The sequence below is a fragment of the Varanus komodoensis genome, unplaced genomic scaffold, assembly GCF_004798865.1.
Source record: "Varanus komodoensis strain SLA01 unplaced genomic scaffold, ASM479886v1 scaffold64, whole genome shotgun sequence".
Lineage (NCBI taxonomy): Eukaryota > Metazoa > Chordata > Lepidosauria > Squamata > Varanidae > Varanus > Varanus komodoensis.
In genome coordinates, this window is record NW_025336273.1 from 3,812,398 (window position 1) to 3,829,734 (window position 17,337).

Here is a 17,337-nt window from a genome sequence, read left to right on the forward strand (position 1 = left end):
AGACTAGAGAAGGGCTGCGAGGCTGCAGAGAGCCCCCACGTGACGCAGGCAGCCGGGGGCTGGAAGGCACCTTGGTGTGTGGTGTGCACGGGCTGGGGGGAGCCTCAAGGCCTGCCCGGGCTCTTCACCATGGTAAGGAAGCTGCGAACATGGGGGCGAGAGGGAGGGCGGGAAGGAAGGCTGGCCGGCCAGCCGCTGGGCCAGGAGCGGGGCAAAAAGCGGAGCCACAGACCGGAGACGGGGGAAGCACTGCCCCACCAGGCGGGCCACGAGGAAAGCAGGTGGCCGAGACACCGCCCACTCGCAAAGACGGCGGCGGAGAAAGAAGGCGAAGGCGAGGCCGGCGCGAGGGAGGAATGCGCTGCCTTTGGGACGGGACGCGGCCTGGAATTCCCCACTTGGCGGGTTCAGGAGCGGCGATACCTGCAGGAGCTCGAAGGCGGCCAGCAGGTCCCCCGCCGTGGAGTTGCCCCGGTAGATCTGGTAATACTCCAGCTGGGGCGGGAAGCGGGGCGGGCAGTACTCCTCGTCCGCCATCTTCACCACCGGCTTGGCGAACGTCCGGCCCATGAAGTCCGCCTTGCCCTGGAAGGAGGGGCAGCGAGCGGGAGGGGGTCGCGACTGGGGCAAGGGCAGCGTCCTCCTCCTTGGGGGCTGCCGGGGGTCCCTGCAGGCTGCGGGACTCGGTGGGGAGCCCGTGCCGCGCAGCCTGGCCGAGGTCACGGGACCCCCGCTTCTGCAAATAAGCCCCCGGCAGGGGCTCCGGGGTGAGGGAGCCGAGCCGGGCGGGAGGGGGAGTGGTGCCCCAGCTGAGCTGCCAGACAGGCTCCCGCTTGCGTCCAGTGGTCCAGCAGGCGCGCCGGACATCCGGCTTGGAGCCGCGGCCGAGCGCCAAGGGGCAGCGGAGAGACCAGGCGCGGAGACCCTCGGGGACAGCCCGGGCGCAGGCGCCTCCCCGCAGCCCGTGGGGCCTGGCCAGCTGCCCCCCCGCCCCCCGGCCCCGCTCACCACCGTGTCCTGGTCGTAGATCTCGATGACGGTGATGGGCGGGTCGTCCCGCATCTCGTGGGCCTCCCCGAACAGCTCCACGTTGTCAAAGACCAGCAGCTGGTCCCAGGTGGGGCACAGCGTCTCGCTGAGCACCTGCAGAGAGGCAGCCCCATCACGCGCGCCCGTGCCCGTGCCCGTGCCCGAGGGGGGGCGCTCCGCGGGAGGGCCAGCCACACGAGCCCCGGGAGGGCCGCATCGGCCCGCAAGCCCTGGCTCGGCACCCCGGCCGGGCCGAGGCAAAGGCGTACCTCAGTGCACTGGCTCTGGGTGATGAAGAAGACGCGGGCGAAGGGGTCCGAGAGGCCGCTGCTGTCCGCCGCGAACAGGCTCCGGGCCTGGTACATGTGGACCCGCAGCTGGAAGACCTGCTTCTCTGCGGGGGAAGCGGACGGAGCAGCGCCCTGGCAGAGCCGCCGCGGACGAGGTAGAGGCAGGGGCAGGGGCAGGTGCAGGCGCCGCCGTCGCGGCGTGGGGCAGCGGGGGCCATCCCGAGGTGGGCCATGCCTGCCCGGCACCACTGGACCCACCCGGGGGCGCTGCAGGGGCTCCGTGCGGCCCTACCAGCCCGGCCAGCTGCCGTTTGGGTGGGTCCCACGTGCCGGCACGGGGACAGCTGCCCTGCGAGCCCCCTGGTGCCACGGAAGAGCGGCAGGAGGCCCGAGCGGGTGGGGTAGCCCCCAAAGTGTGCCGTGGGGAGCGCTGGCCAAGAGCGGGGAGGACGCCGGCCGTCCTGCGGCCCCCCAGCGGGCCCCTCCCAAGCCGCGGGAGAAGCACCCAGCGCCGGGGGGAGATTCCCGATGTGGACCCCCAGTGCAGAGACCACCCGCCCGGCCTTGCCCCAGCGGCCAAAGGCATGGGCCCCGCGCACCGAGGACCCCGAGGCGGTCTGGGGCCCCGGCAGCCCCGGGAGCAGGCGGGGGATGCGCTTACTGGTGTAGAGCAGGCTGACGGGCGGGAAGCTCGGGAGGCCCTGGCCCCGGGGCAGCTTCTTCTCCTCGAAGCCGCACGGCAGCCCGCCGAGGAAGTCCTTCCGCTGCTTGCTGAGGCCCAGCCACAGGTAGATCTCCATCTTGGCCTGCACCGTCCAGCCGGCCGGCCCGAAGCCCCTTTTCCCGGGCAACTGAGGCGGGGGCAACGGAGGAGACGCCGCTCCGCAACTGTGCCTTTCCCGTGGGCCCCCCACACGCCGCCCCTTTATCTGCGCTCGGGATCTGCCCTGGGTGCAGGGTCCAATTCAGCTCCGCCGAGTGTGCTCTCAGGGGCACGCGACCTTGATCTTAAAGCGGCCTTCTCCAACCCGCGATGGTGGGCATGATGGGAATTGCGCTCCAACAATTCAGAGGGCACTGGGTTGGAGAAGGCGCCATTTTGCAATGCTTGGAAAACCTCCAGTGGAACTCAAATGCCGCACATCACAACGTGGCGTGCAGAGGAAATGGGAATCCAGGATCCTGAGCTGCTGCAGTTCTTATAATTACAACACCTTCCATGAAACCTTCTGGCTTTTGACATGGGCAGGCCTCAAAAATGGCATTCCTTGTTCCAGACTGATTTATTCTCAGCCGGTGGAGAGAGAGCCCTCCCTTCCTAGTGGGCTTGAGGGCAAAGTCTGCTGGGAGAAGCGAACGGGAGCTGCCCCCAACCTCCCCCCTGCCCCCCCCCCAAGCCTTGCCCACCAGAGAAGCACAAGGAAGCCCCACAGGCCAAATCGCCTTGCAGGCTGCAGGTTCCCCATCCCTGCTTCGCCAGCTGAACCACTGGCCTCCCAAGGGCAGAAGCAAACGGCTTCTCCTGTGGGACGTCTGCCTGCCACAGAATTGTTGAAGGCCTTGGCGCCCCCCATTGCTTTTCATGCCCCTTCCCCTCGGCCAACGGCACGCGACCCCGAGCGGGGCTGCCGGCTCACCCTCAGGAAGACAGTCTTCACTTTCCCGCAGTCCTTGCCCGCTTCCTCGTCCACGATGGAGTGCAGGATGTCCTTGGAGGGGATGCGTGCGTAGGCGACCCGCTTGCTGTTGCTCATCATCCAGATGAAGACGTCCGGGATGCTGTGTTGCGGCTGCAGGCAGGCGGAGGGTCAGGGGGCCCGGGGGCGCCCGCCCTCCCCGGCCTCCTCCGGGCAGGGCTCTCATCGCCGGGGCGGCCCCCCGCTTTCCCTCCCCTTCGGCTTGGTCCCCGCAGTGCCAGTCCGCCCCGTGGGCCCCCACCCCACGCCGGGGCCGCAGCCCAAGGGGACTGGCCCCCACCAGCCCAGCGCGGAGCCCCAGAAGGACAGCCCCCGCCTCACCTCGTCGGCCAGGAAGCGCAGCTTCTGCAGGAAGTTCTGGGCCTGCTTCAGCTTGTCCCGGATGGTGGTCTTCTTGACCTGGGAGCGCATGGCCTTCGCCTGCTGGCCCATGGCCTCCTGTGAGGAGAGAGGCGAGGCCGAAGGAGGCGCTGGAGATGGGCTAGCGGGCTGGGTCCCCCGCCCCAGGGACCCTCCCGCAGCCCCGTCTCTATGGGCCTCGTAAGGGAGTATCAAGAGGGAGGCCGAAACATGCGGACCGGGCGTGAGCTTCGGTCTCTGGGCTGTGCGCACGATCCAGGCACGGCGACCCCCTCATGATTCCCACCGGTATCAGTGGGAGAGCCTCTCAGAGTGAGCTGAAGCGTCTCCCTGTGAAAGCAAGGCTGCTGAGGAGGGGCTGGCCTGGGGGGGGAAGGCATTCCCATTAACGGCCTGGCGTAGGGATTTCCAGCTGGCGAGGCCGGGTGCGCCCTTGCTTGCCAAAATTAGCAACTCCAACGGAAGTGCTTTCAGCACCAGCCGCATCCAAGCAGCCCTGTATGCAGGAGAAACGGATTTTCCCCTGGGCAGGCCGGGCAAGCCCCCCACCCGCCACCCTCCCCGCCTCTGGCTTCCGCCGGGCCCCCAGCCCCTCATACTCACCAGGTCCCGCATGCAGGACTTCAGCCTCTCCCGGTCCAGCCGCGTGCGCGAGACGTGGCTCTGGTCCTTGTTGGCGAGGGTCACGAACCGCCTGGGCGGGAACGGGAGGCGGGAGGGGAGAGAAGGGGTGCCACTAAGCTCGGGAGCAGGGGACCCCTTTGGGGGGCCCCGGCCGTGAGGTCGGTCCTGGAGCACCCCAGGAGACCCAGGCCCTCCGGAGAGATTCGGTGGAAGCAACCTGCCCCCCAGTTCGACCGCGCTCGCAGGAAGGGGCAAGCTATTCCCAGCCATTCCACAAAACCCGGCATTATGGGAACCCGTGGCAAATACCCGGAAGGGGAAGCGCCCAGCTGCATCCAAGCAGCCCACGGCGGAACAGCCTTGGCCTTTGGCGACGTGGCCCGTACTCCGAAAAGAAAGGTTTGTGTGGCTGGGATGGCCCTGGGGGTCCGAGCCAGCCCCACCCTTCCAGGGGCAGGAGGCCCACGCCATGGGGCAGCCGCTGCCGTCCTGCCACGGAGCGTGACGCCGGGGTGCTGCGGCCGCCTTTCCGAGAAATGGCGGCTCATCATCGTTTGGAAAATTGGGCTCTTTTCCCCTGCTGTTACAGGGTTTGTCCTGCCCGTCTCGGCTGCACTTCGCTCTTCCGTAATTTTATCCCGGGGACCGCTTCGGCACGGCTTAGCCTTGGAAACGCATGTAAGTAGACATGAATAAATATGATTCAGAGTTGTTTTAAGGAAAATAGCGCACGGGGAGACGGCTGGTGTGCACACTTTTAGGCAGCCATAAACTAATTGGCCAGCTTTAGTGGGGCGATTTGGTCCTACTACTAATAAATCTGGGGATTCTGGGAAAGGAAATAAGAAAAAAGGACCCGGTGTGTGGAGAAAAAAGCCGGGCTTTCCTTTACATCCATTCACATTTCATTTATGCTCGCGTGCAGCCTTACAACCTGGGCAAGGTTTACACAGAAGTAGAGCCCCCCCCCCCAAGCTCTGTGAGGTTTGCTCCCTTGCATGCAGATGGAGGGCGGCCGGATCCGCTGCGCCCCAGCCCAGCCCTGCGAGTGGCGGTGCCGCACGGACCATCCCGCCCCAGGTCTGCTGGGAACGCCATGTGGGGGGGGGGGGCGCTTTGGAGAGAGCAGCCCCATCCGGAAAGGCCAGGCGGAAGCCCACGCAAAGCAACGGGACACAATCCAGCGCGGCGCCGCATCCGCCTCCAGCGCCGCTGGCTTCCCTGGATGGCCAGCCTCTCCCAGCGGGGCCTCCCAGTTGCGCTGGCCTGCGCGTCCCACCCCGATGCGGTCTGGAGATGCAGGGCGCTGCAGCCCAGCACAGCCGTGGGGGGGCAGGTGTGGGGGGCGCCTCCCGCTGCCCAGGGACCCCCCCCGCCCCGCCCCGCCCCGGGCTCTTCTCCCACGCACAGGCAACCGCTGCTCAGCTCCTCCAGGACGCCTCGGAGGCGGCGCTCCGGGTGCGGCTTCTCCGTCTTGATCATCTCCTGCACGTCGTTCAGCCCTTCCTCCTGGGGATCAGAAGCGAGCGGGCAGCGGGGGCCTTCCCGGCCCGGGGCCGCCGGTGGAGGGGAGGGGAGGGGAGGGGAGGGCGTGCGGGCCCCGGGGCTGCGGCCGCTCCGACCCCGTGGCCCCAGCTCCCTCAGGCCCTCACCAGCTTGTCCGCGATCTTGTCCATGATGTTCGAGTTGTAGAGGCGCCGCCGCTGGTCCTGCCACCAGCTCTTGATGTAAATGCAAGGCTTCTTGTCGAAGTACGGCAGGTGGAAGTAGTTCCTGGAGCCGCGGGAGGGAACACGGACGTCAGAGGAGCATGGAAACGCCGGAGAGGGGAGCCCGAAGGGGCCAGAGGGCCCTCGGGCCCAGCCCCCGCTGCTGCAGGGCACCCCGTCCCACCGTCCCACGCGGGGGGCTGGCCAAATGCTCCCGAACGTCTCCAGCGAGGGAGAGCCTGCAGCTGCCCGGGCGAAAGGCTCCCCGGCTGCACTGCTCCGACAGTGGGGAAATTGCTCCTGCTGCCCAGTCTAGGTCCACTTCCCTCGAACTTCAGCCCGTTACTCCGTGTCCTGCGCTCGGGAATGAGATGTTGCCCCCCCTCTTTGTGGCGGCCCTTCGGGTGCCTGCAGAGTGCCACCCCGTCCCCCCTCCGCCTTCTCTTCTCGAGGCCGAACATGCCCCGTTCCCTCAGCCTCTCCTCCCGGGGCTCTTTCTCCAGGCCCCGGATCTCCCTTGCCGCCCTCCTCCGGGCCCTTTCTCGCTTTTCTGCACCTGTTTCAAACTTAGGTGCCCAGAACCGGACGCAGGACTCCAGGTGAGGCCTGACGAGTGCTGAGCAACTTGCATTTCACATGTTTTGGTGGTGACGCTTCTGTCATGCAGCCCAAACGAGCATTTGCCCTTTTTGCAGCTGCATCACATTGTCGGCTCATAGTTAGCGGATGGCCCACAATGACCCCAGGGTCCTTTTCATCTGCAGTACTGGGGAGCCAAGTGTTCCCCATCTGGGAGGGGTGCATTTGGTTTCTTTTTCCCAGGTGCAGAACTTGGCATTTGTCCCTAAGAGAACGTTCTGAGAAGATGAAAATTAATCACCAGACCATGATCTATTCAGTCCAGAATTCTGAAAGAACTCAAATATGAACTTGCTGACTTTCTTACAGAAATATGTAACTGGTCTGGGAAAATTAGCTGAAAGCTTGATTAAAGATTAAATGTATCAACACATGGAAGGAGAAGCCCTGCTGAGCAGGAATCAGCATGGCTTTTACAACGGTAAGTCCTACCTCTTTAACCTTCTAGAGTTCTTTGAGAGTCAGCAAACTACTGGGTAATCCAGTAGACAAGGTTTATTTAGACTTCCAAGTCCGGCAGCGGCTTTTTTGAACCGAGGGGAGGGAGCGCAGGGGGACAGACCCCCGGGCCTGCCGACCACCCCAGCCGCCACCACCGCCGCCGCCGCCTCCTCTTGGGGGACCAGTCCTCTCCATGACACTTGCCTGTCTGTGACCAAAGGCCTCATGGGGGGAGAGGTGGAGACCGAGGCGAACTCCCCGCCGCCGTCGCCGCCCTCCTCGTCGCTCTCGTTCTGCAGCAGCTCGGATTCCTCCTCGTTGCCATCCCCGCCCTCCTTCCTCCTCTTGACGGCCGGCCTGGACATCCCATCGATCTCGTTGCCGTAGTTGCCTTGGGGAAGGGGCCGGGGTCAGGGGGGCCAGCGAGCGGGAGGCCCACGCTCGGCATGTGCGGCCACCCTCACAGCGCTTCGGCCCGTCGGGGCGCCAGGCGGCTCTCCCGGCCGCGCTCCCCGCAGCCAAGAGGTGCCGCCTTGCCCCGAGCGCGGAACGAGGCTCCACGGCCCCCTCGCTGGGGGTCCCGCCTGCGCCCAAGGAGCAGGGCAAACACGGGGGAGGCAGAGAGCCGGAGCGGCACCAGACCGGCCGGCCGGCCCCGGGGGACGCGTGCCGGCATTTCCCGCCTGCAGCGGTCCATGAAGGTGCCCTCCTGGGAAGGCTGCGGCCCGAGAGCGCCTGCCGTGGAAGGCAGGAGCGCCTGGGGGAGGTGCCCCTTGGCGGGGACCCCCTTCTGCGCGTACCTATGGTGACCTCGAAGTTGATCGGCTTGTCCCCGTTCTTCCGGTCGATCATGGTGGCCTCCAGGAAGGCCCCGAAGAGAAAGAACTCCTCCATCTTGCCCGTGCAGTTCTGGGGAGAGGGAGATGGCCTGGCGGTCCCAGCACAAAACCCCTCGCTGCCGCAGGGGTGGGGACCCGCTCTGGCGGGGGCTGCATCCCAGGTGGGGGGGGGGGTCTCTGGGGCTGCATCCCAGCAGGGGCGATTCCTAGCAAGGGGTGCTTTTCCCCACCAGAGCTCGGCTCCGGGCGGGGCCTTGACGATGCGCCCCACTGGGGTCCCCCCTTTGGGTTGGGGGGAAGCTGCTGGAGGCGCTTGTGGGGCACCGTGTGGCCCTGGGTGGGGGCGCCTCTGCCTCTGGTCTGGCGTGACGGGCAGGTTTCCTTCTAAAGATCGGGGCCAGGGACCGCCAGCGTGGGGGCGGGGAGGCGTGTGCGGCTGGGACCCGGGCTGCCCGGGTTCGAGTCCATCAGCCCCGCATGACGTTTGGCCGCCACGGGTTCGTCGCTGGGCTCCCTCAGAGCTGCTGCGAGGACACAAGGGGGTCGCCAGAGCGCTGTGCCAGCGCCCTGCGTCCCCCGTGAGGAAAAGGCAGGGCAAGCCATCTTTAAAGGGCCACTGCTCCTGCCGCTGAGCTCCCTTCTCCCCCGGCCGCAGCGGGGATGATCGCCGGCTCTGCGATGCAAAGGCCCCCCATGGAAGCAGGCGGAAGTCGGGCGGCCCTGGAGGCTCGCGGGATGAGAGGGCAGGCCTGTTTCCCCAGGGGCTCTCTCTGCCCGCCCCCCGCGCCTCCCAGGCCAGGGCCCTGGGGCTGCCTTGCTGCCCACCGCTTCCCCCCAGCGCCCGCTGTCCCGCGGTTCCGGCTTGTGCACAGCCCCATTCCAAGGGCAGGAGGGCCGCCCCTCCAGCATGGGGGAGGGCTAGAGGACCAGGTGCCGCCACGTGGGCCCTGCCCTTCGGCCTGCAGCCCACCCACTGCCGGAGGGGGCCCCGGGGTCTCGGGGAGGAAGGCTTGCCCGTCCTCCAGCTCAGCAGGGGCGATTCATCACGCAGCGCCTTTGGCTGCGGCCTCAGAGCCGGGCACGAGCCGTTGGCTTCCCTCCTGCCCGGCACGGCCCAATACCGGGCCGCCCCCCACGCCCGCCGGAAGGGGAAGGGGCTTCTGCCCCGTTTTGATGCGGGAGGGCCCGGGCGTGGGGAGGCGCCCGGCGGCAGCGAGCGAGGCGGGCACTCACGTCGGGCACGGGGGTGGCCAGCTCCACCTGGACCTCTGTGGAGCTGCTCAGGCCGGGGCTGCTGGCATCCAGGATCTCCACGGCCAGACTGAGCAGCAGGCGGGCGCGGAAGGAGACCCCCTCGCCCAGCCCCTCGTTCAGGTCCTGGTGCTCGTCCATGAGCGTGTAGTTGCGCGTGGAGCCGTACATGTTCACCCAGGCCGGGCCGAAGGTGGGCAGGAAGCCTGGCAAGGAACACGGCACGTCCGCTCGCACGTCGCTCGCCCCGGGCGGGTGGGCGGCTCCCCCCGGCTCCCTTCGCGAGGGGCCCACCAGCAGAGGACCCGGGCAGCCAGCGGGCACCCGCTCGCTCGCGAAGGGGCTGCAGGCAGACGGCGGCCCCGCCTCCCACCCGGCCGCACTCCGGCCCCTCGGCCACTGACCCCCCTCCGTCCCCCACGCCAGGCTTCTCCCACGAGGGCTCCGGGTCAGCAGCAGCACAGCCACCGCTCCCCCCGGCGGCCCCCCCCCCCCCCCGCGTCCACCCTCCTCTAATTTATGATGCCCCCCTGGTCGCTGGCCATGCAAACAGGTCTGAGAGGAGGCCGAGTGCTGCAGCGAGAGCCCCACTGCCCGAAAAGCGCCAGGGACACAGCCCCTGCCTCGCCTTCCGACCGGTGGGCAGACAGACAGACTCACGGGGGTGACCAGCTGCCCGTGGTTAGTTGCTTTTGAACATTAGGAGCATCGCCCGGAGGCGGGGGTGCTTTCAGGCCGCTGCTGGGCCAGAAGCCGCCACTCCAGGGGCGCTGTCAGTTAAAACCGGGGTGCTGAGTGCTCTCCCGTTGTGGAAGGCTCTTTTCCCGCTGCTGCTCTCCTTACGGGGTCTTCAGTGAGGCGGCCCCTCCAGGAACGGTGCAGCCTCTGACTGGGGTGAGCTAGCCACTGCCGCCCACCGGAGCCCCTCCGCAAGCAGCGGCTTCCTTGAATCGGCCCCAGGCCCGCCAATTCGGATTAGCCCAGGCATGGAGACGCGCACGCAGAGCCCCCGTCACACCCCTTCCACATGCACCTGCTGGGAAACGGGGCGCCCCCAGCCGCGCACGAGCCCGGGAAGAGGCGGTTCCGCGGGCGAACGGCGCTCCCGTCCACTCACCCTTGTCTCCCTCGTTGGAGACCTTCCTGAGGTCGATGAAGTGGGTCCCGATGGCCACATCGTTGACCTTGTCCGAGTCCCGGATCTGCACCTTGATCCGCTTGCACAGTGGCGGGAACATCTCTGTGAAGACGATCTGCTCGTTCCAGAGGGGCTCATAGCAGCTCTTCTGGACGGAGGTTTTGCCCTGAGCAAGGAGGGACCAGAGCTGTGAGAGGGGCCCCGGGGCACCAAGCCTGAGAGGCCAATGGGCCAACTGTTCCTTCCCCGGAGTGGCCCTTCATGTGCCTCTGGGCACCGCGTCTCCCAGGCCGCTGCCTTTCCAGGCTTCACGAAGGCTTCACGAAGACTCTTGTGAAGATGAGGGCCAGAAGAAGGGCCACCTGGTGGGTAGCCATGCCTCTCCTCCAAGTCAGCGGAAGGACTTCTCCCCAGCCTTGCAGATATGAAGCCTGCAGATCAGGCAGGGCCTTCTCATCCCCCAGCCAGCGACTCATGCCCTGCCAGCGGTGGCCACTTCCACGAGGCTTTCCACTGGCTCTGCTTTGCTGCTGAGACAACATCTGCCTATAGCTCCTTCCAAGCCACCGGTGGTCTCCTACGCCCAAGAGCGCTTCTGCCTTCTGGCTTGCTGAGCCTGGTGCTCCTACCTTGACCTGCCTGACCCAACCTTGCCTGCCCTGCTGGGATGCGGCATGACCCCCTTGCTCAGGTCTGACCCTGCCAGGTGGCACCCGCTCCCCCAGCGAGCCTCCGGCGACCTCAGGAGGGGGCACTGGAGGCTCAAACACAGCAGCCCACGGGGGCTTCCCAGAGCCACCTCGACCGGGACCTTGGAAGGCCTTGCAGGTTTGCCCACTTGTGCCACTTCACGCAGGGAGGACTCTGGCGAGTCCCGTAAGGCCAGGAGCCCGCACTGTCAAGGGCGGGACGGGATGCTCCGGGAGACGGGAGGTGCCAGGCCGCAAGCAACTTCAGTGCAGCCGATGTGAGTCTGAACAAGACGGGCGGCTTCATCTTACTGGGCAGCAGGGCAGCCAGGGAGCCAAGAGGCAGCGCTGCAGGACACGCCCCGACGGCTCGCCTCCCCACCGGCCGCCGGATCGGCAGCCCGAGTGCGCGCAGAGCAAAGCATCGCTGCCTGTGAATTTCATCCTCCTTCCCTGACCGCTAGAAGCCGATCGTTTCGAGGGCCGCAAACAGATCCATGCAAGAGACCCGAACACAGGCCCCTGCAGCCTGGCGGTTTCCTGCTAGCTGGGACAACGACGGGCTGCACTTCTGACCGCAGGCCGCTCGACGGGGCTGATGGGAGCTGATGTCCCACACATCAGGAAAGTGCCGAGTTGGGGAAGGATGCTCCAAGCAGCCTGGGCACAGAGCCAACCCCACACCTTTCCGGCACCTGCCAAGAGCGCCCGTCGTGCCGCTCAGCGAGCCGGAAAGGCCCCATGGGGCCCACCTGTCAACGCGCCTGCACACCGAGCGCCCGTGGCGAAGCGCATGAAGCGCATGGGACTGGGGCGACCTGGGTTCTCGTCCCTGCTGGGCCATGCAGCCGATGGGGTGCCTTTGGGCCAGGCTCAGCCCAGCCTACCTCACGGGGCTGCTGTTGGCGGGGAAAGACTGGGAGGAGGAGGAGGAGGAGGAGGGCTGCCCCGAGTTCCTCGGAAGGAAAAGGAGGCAGGGCGTGTGGGAAGGGACGTGTGCGCATACCTTCTGCCCGGCAAAGAGCACATGCACATAAGGGTCCACCAGATCCTTGTTCTCCCCGACGAGGGCCTTCTTCACGTTGGCCATGATGCTGGTGTTCATGCGCGGAAGGCCCTCTGCACGGTAGACCTTGACGTAGAAGCGGGCCCACTGCCTCTCCGCGGGGACCCCGTCTGGAAGAAGGAGGTTCCTACAAGACACGGGGCCCTCAGGCGCGAGCAGAGTGGGCGGGCAGCGGGGGGCGAGGGTGCTCGGGGGTCTGCTCTCGGCACGCACAGGGGCTTCTCTGCAGCCCGCGCAATCAGGCCGTTGCGCATTCAGCCCGCCCCGAGTTTCCGTACAGGAACTGCATGCCAGCAGCTGGAGCGCAGGACAGGCGGGGGGCGTCGGGGCCGCCGCTCTCGCATCCAGCTGGGGGCCACGCCGGGAGAGCGCAAAGCCCCCTCCGCTCTCCGGGCAGCGGCCTGCCAGTGGTTGCTCGGTGGGGAAGGGAACCTGCTGCTCGGGCGCAAAGGGGCGCAGGCGTCCCGCTGTCAGCCGGCATCGCACTGAGCCCTGGCGTTCTAGGACCGTCTCCCAGGCTGAGCCCCAGTGAGCCCAGGCCAAACTGAGCTGGGGGTCTAAACTGACCATCCAGGAGGCTTCCCAATTGTGGCCCAAACCCTTCCAGGTGCCAGGGGCTCTTTCTCAGGTGTGCCATTCGGAAGCCGTCGGGGTGCGTGGGGGCCGCCCCTTCTGCACACGACGCAGAGCCCAGGGGGGATTAATGCTCCCCCAGGATCATCTTGGGGAACGGGCCAAGAAACGCCTCTCTCCGGACAGAGAATGAGCCAAGGGCCAGGCTCCCAGAGGCCTTTGGCAGGGCTCCCGCCACGGACCGGAGGGCTGAAGAGGTGCCCCGGCGGTGAGGGAGGGGCCCGAATGCCAGGCCCCCGCGAGGCTCCTCGCCCGCTCGGGCTTTCTCGGCAGAAAGCAAGGGACTCAGCTGGGGCCGAGAGGGGAAGAACTGGGATCCCCACGTGGCCCGCAAGCCCACCAGCCGGCCCCACCTCTCCAGTGCCCCACGACTGAAGACAAGACCTGGGGCCGGCCGTCCCCCAGCCCCAGGGACCCGGGCTGCAGCAAATGGAAGTGGGACGAGTCCCGGCGGTTTGTGCCCACGAAATGTAGGGCGTCACCTGCGCTTGCCTCCTCTGGCTTGGAGCGCTTCCCCAGGTGGGCCAGGGCCCTCTTGCTCCCAGGCTCAGGGACCGCTCTGGGCTGAGTCCCGCGGCACGGGCGTAAAAGCCGCAGGGTTTTCTGGAGCCTCCCTTTGCCAGCCCATGGGGTGGGGAGGTGGGCAGACTTTTATAGGGCTGAGATTTGCATCCGGGACTTGTCTGGCAAATTCACGGTCACTGGAGTCAAAAATCCAGCACTGCCAGCTAAAGGGGAGTTCTCTTTTTCATCTAACAGTCACAGAAGACAAAGCAAACCAGGACAGACTGGTAGGGCAGCTGGGTATGCTGGGGGGGGGGGGATTTGGGTGGGAGAAGCTTAGCAACCCTTTTCCCTCCAACTTCTCTGCGAGAGAGAGCGCGCAGGAAAGCAAAGCCAACCTGAACAGGCAGCCCAGCGGGGGAGCCAACCTCTCCCTGCCCCACACTGAATGCCAGGTGTGGACCTGGAGGGGGTCCGCCTCCCGCTTCCCTTCCCAGGGAGGGCGCCGAGGCTGCCCAGCGGCCCCCCCTCCTCACCCCTCAATGTCGTCCTCGTCCGTCTCGTTGGCCTTGTGGGGGGTCTTGATGTTGTCCCCCTTGCCCACCACGGCGACGTCCACCTTCAGGTAGCCCTTCAGCCCGGCCGTGATGTCCTCGGGGTCCGACAGGATGGCCCACTTGTGGTAGAACTGGTGCTCTGAGGGAGGGGGCGAGAGGCGGCCGTAGAGCCCCCGCCAGGCCTCCCAGTGCCGCGTCCCCCAGACCGCCTCTTCGGCTTGGGAGCAGCCGGGCCGAATCGGGCCACCCACCCCGAAGGCGTGCTTCAGGGCCCGGGAGGCGGGCGGGAGCCCCGGGGTCTGGGCCAGCCTGGCTTCCCATCCCCGCGCCACGCACCTGGCTGGGAGTAAACGGTGCCCACGTCCATCTTGAAGGAGCCCACCAGGGTCCCGCTGCGCAGGAGGTTCTTGGAGTGAATCACCTGCAGGTGAGCCGGGGAGGAGCAGGTCAGCAGCGAGCCCCGGGACCCTCCCACGAGACCCTCCCACTCCAGGCAATGATGCGCTTTATTCTCCAGAGAACATTCCCCAAACACCATATAACACGGTTTGCAGATTGCTATTTCAAAAAAAGAATTGGGGCACTGCAGGCCAGTCAGACAGACACCAAACCAGGGAAAATTCTGGAGCGGAGGAGAAAGCAATCAGTAAACATCTGGAAAGCCGTGCAGCGCTCATTGGACGCCATCCTGGACTCCTCAAGGACAAACCCTGCCTGACTAATCCGATTTCACCTCCCGGAGGGACTGTGGGAATGCCGAGGATACAACCTACCTCGACTTGGCAACGCTTCTGACCGAGGGCCCCATCTCCAAAGCCCCTTAACCTGGCGTCCTGCCCCGGCAGGGCCTGTATGCGCGGCCACGTGTCCCCTTCCGACTCTGCTCTTCCCTGACTCCACGCTTATTTTAGTCTAGGCTTTCCAAAGCACCCGCCAAGATGAGTCTTTGTGTGATGATGATGATGATGATGATTATTATTATTATTACTATTAGAACATTTCTATGCCGCCCCTTGCCGAAGCCTCGGGGCGGCTTACAACACAATACAGTACAATACAGTATAAAAATAACAATATGAAATTAAAATTAATAATATAAAATAAATAAAAAATATAAACGATATAAAAGAAGTTATAAAAGTTATAAAAGAAAAGAAGTCGCCCTGGCCAGATAAATAAGTAAATATTGTTAACAATTAAAATGACGTTTAAATAAAAGGGTCTTCGCCTGGCGCTGAAAAACAAATAACGACGGTGCCAGTCGGACCTCTCTGGGGAGCGCATTCCATAACTTAGGCGCCACCGCTGAGAAAGCCCTCCTCCGAGTACCCACCCTCCTAATTTCTTTCACGGAGGGTTCCCGGAGAAGGGCCTCTCCCACAGATCTCAAGGGGCGGTCGGGCATATATGGATGTAAGCGCTCCTGATAAGTTGATTTGACCAGGAGATGTTTACCCACAAGGCCCTCTGGGCTGTTCGTCCATTCAGTTGCATTATTTATTTATTTATTTAAAACATTTCTATGCCGCCCCATTCGCCGAAGCCTCAGGGCGGCTCACAACGTAAATTAAAATATAATACATTCAAAATATAAAACAAATTAACAATATAAAATAAGTCGCCCTGTCCAGATAAAATAAGCAAACAATATTAACAATTAAAATGACGTTTAAATAAAAAGAATAATAAATAAATATATAAATATATTCTACATGCTACATTTTTAGACTGATTAATTGGATGTTGGCCAGAGCACTTGTCATGTGGTGACTAATCAACTGCGTTCCGTCTTGCTCTACATTTTTGTACCCGCTAATAAGCAAAGAATCAGCAATTCACAACGTAAGAGGGATCTTGAACAAAGGAACAGAACCGGCATCCCCTGAAGCCTTAATGCTGCGGGACCGTTGACAACGAACGCTCAGACAAGCGCGTATATTGAAACAGAGACAGAACCGGCAGGGCGAGTGGCGACGGGGACAGGTTCCTGCCACGTGGGAAGAGTTAATGCGCGGAGGCTTGAATTCATGGTGCGAACAAAGCGCCTCAATGCTCCGCCAAGAAAGGAGGATGCTCAGCCGGCAACCATGGCAACCACCAGGATCACCAAACTGGTGCTGTTTCCTCTGCACCGTTTCATCCCATCTGCTGCTAGCTGGGCCTCGGCCCGTTTCCGGAAACAGGGCTGGGGGGCAGTCGGGTGAGGGGGGCAGCGGGGGCCGGAGGAGGCGCCGTCTACACCTGGACGGCAGGGAAGCGCTGGTGCCCCGGTCTGGCTCGTCACCGTGCAGGGGCCCACCCCCCAGGCCGGCCTCTTTGGGGGCGCCCCTTCTCTCTCCGCCTGCGTGTTGCCTTCTCTCTGTTACGGCCGGGCATGTGCTCCGGCCGAGAAAGGCAAGTTTGCTCACCGATAATTTGATGATCTTGTCAAACATCACATCTGGGGGCACGTGGAAGTCAAAGACAAAGTACTGAAAAAGAAGAAGAAATCGGAAGTCCGCCACGAACCAGATGCACTGGCAAAACATGGCAGAGGCAGAAACGGGCACGGCTCTCCCAACAGATGCTATTAGTGGGGGGGGGTGCGTGACTTGACTGCCCCCCCCCAAGCGGCCCCGGAGAGCGAGCCCACCTCGTTGTAGTAGGGGCAGTTGGTCGACTCCTTCATGGACGTGTATTTCTTCTCCTCCCCGACCTCCACGCACACCACGGGATCCATGTTCAGCCCCACCAGCTGGCGCGCCTCAATGACGGTGATGCTGACCTGGGCGGGGGAGGGAACCGTGTCTCCAGTCACTTCGGCTCCCCAGAGAGCCTCACGCGCTTTCCTGTCCCATCTCCTCGGGTGCTTGCAAAGGACGCACCCTGAGTGGAGCCGGGGATCAGACTAGATGGCCCCAGAGACCCCTTCTGACTCGCTCTGTTTCCATATTTCTAACTCCAGTGGCCAGTGCAGGAGCGGCCCAGACGAATCCGCCGGCCCCACAATACCAAGCAAGGCCCCCAAAGAGCGTGCCCACCGGGTTGGAGGCGCGTGGGGAGTGCTCAGATCCGGCCCCTGCGCTGCACGAAGGGCACAGCAGCCCGCCGGGGAGGCGCACGGCATTCTCAGGAATGGGGGGAAGCGGGGAGCTCCCCGCCCAGAGGGGCCACGGAGGCTGCTCACCTGGTAATCCATCGGTCTTCCCGCGCTGGGCTCCATTTTAATATCGGGCTTGGATCTGGAAGCAAGAATAGAAATAGTGGTGATGATGAGGACGATGGTCTTGGTGGCAGCAACCGGCAAGGAGCCGGACCCGTTCTGCTCATCTCCGCGAGCCCCGCAGAAGCCCCGCCAGGTGGGCCTGTGCCGGGAGGGCGGGCGAGAACCAGAGCAAGCACACTTCCCCAGCATCAGAATTCCACGTTTCGGTGGCCGCCTCTTGGAGCAGGACACACGCCCAGGATAGCTGACCGCAGCAGAATACAAATAAAAGCCCTCAGTGAAGATCAAAGGACAAGTAACAGCACACAATTAACATCTCGACTACAAAGGACAGGCAGCTAGACTGCCTGTGCCCACCTCCTGCAGTGGCAAAGCACTTTTCGGGCCTGATCCGGGCTCCTTCTGCGGCTTGTGCCGAGCCTTGGGGCTCAGCAGAGCACCGACCAAAGCAAACGGGCCTGTGAGGGCGGATTCTGGCCCGGCCGTGCCCGGCCGAGGACACCCGCCTGGCTCCCCGTCGCGCGGCGCCTCACCTCTTGTTCGACACATTGGTGGTGACGGCGGTGACCGATGCCAGGGAGATGGTGTCCGGGTCCAGGCCACCCCCGAGGCGCATCGCCTTGCGGTCCAGATCCTCCGCGTCCAGGATGGCCGGCTCATCTGCCC

General features: G+C 64.4%; 1 protein-coding gene across 1 annotated transcript in view; it reads right to left on the minus strand.

The window, feature by feature from the left end:
- Positions 1 to 17,337, minus strand: part of OTOF (otoferlin) — a 107,030-nt gene that overhangs the window by 24,658 nt on the left and 65,035 nt on the right. Inside the window, exons 9-28 of the mRNA XM_044450308.1 lie at positions 17,205 to 17,331; positions 16,633 to 16,687; positions 16,099 to 16,230; positions 15,875 to 15,937; positions 13,803 to 13,887; positions 13,446 to 13,605; positions 11,713 to 11,899; positions 9,997 to 10,183; positions 8,862 to 9,085; positions 7,590 to 7,698; positions 6,994 to 7,180; positions 5,653 to 5,773; positions 5,409 to 5,509; positions 3,980 to 4,070; positions 3,338 to 3,454; positions 2,957 to 3,109; positions 1,981 to 2,170; positions 1,299 to 1,423; positions 1,009 to 1,143; positions 424 to 585 (exon numbers count right to left, since the gene is read on the minus strand). Of these exons, the coding sequence (XP_044306243.1) occupies positions 424 to 585; positions 1,009 to 1,143; positions 1,299 to 1,423; positions 1,981 to 2,170; positions 2,957 to 3,109; positions 3,338 to 3,454; positions 3,980 to 4,070; positions 5,409 to 5,509; positions 5,653 to 5,773; positions 6,994 to 7,180; positions 7,590 to 7,698; positions 8,862 to 9,085; positions 9,997 to 10,183; positions 11,713 to 11,899; positions 13,446 to 13,605; positions 13,803 to 13,887; positions 15,875 to 15,937; positions 16,099 to 16,230; positions 16,633 to 16,687; positions 17,205 to 17,331 (2,711 nt within the window). The remainder of the gene's footprint in view (positions 1 to 423; positions 586 to 1,008; positions 1,144 to 1,298; positions 1,424 to 1,980; positions 2,171 to 2,956; positions 3,110 to 3,337; positions 3,455 to 3,979; positions 4,071 to 5,408; positions 5,510 to 5,652; positions 5,774 to 6,993; positions 7,181 to 7,589; positions 7,699 to 8,861; positions 9,086 to 9,996; positions 10,184 to 11,712; positions 11,900 to 13,445; positions 13,606 to 13,802; positions 13,888 to 15,874; positions 15,938 to 16,098; positions 16,231 to 16,632; positions 16,688 to 17,204; positions 17,332 to 17,337) is intronic.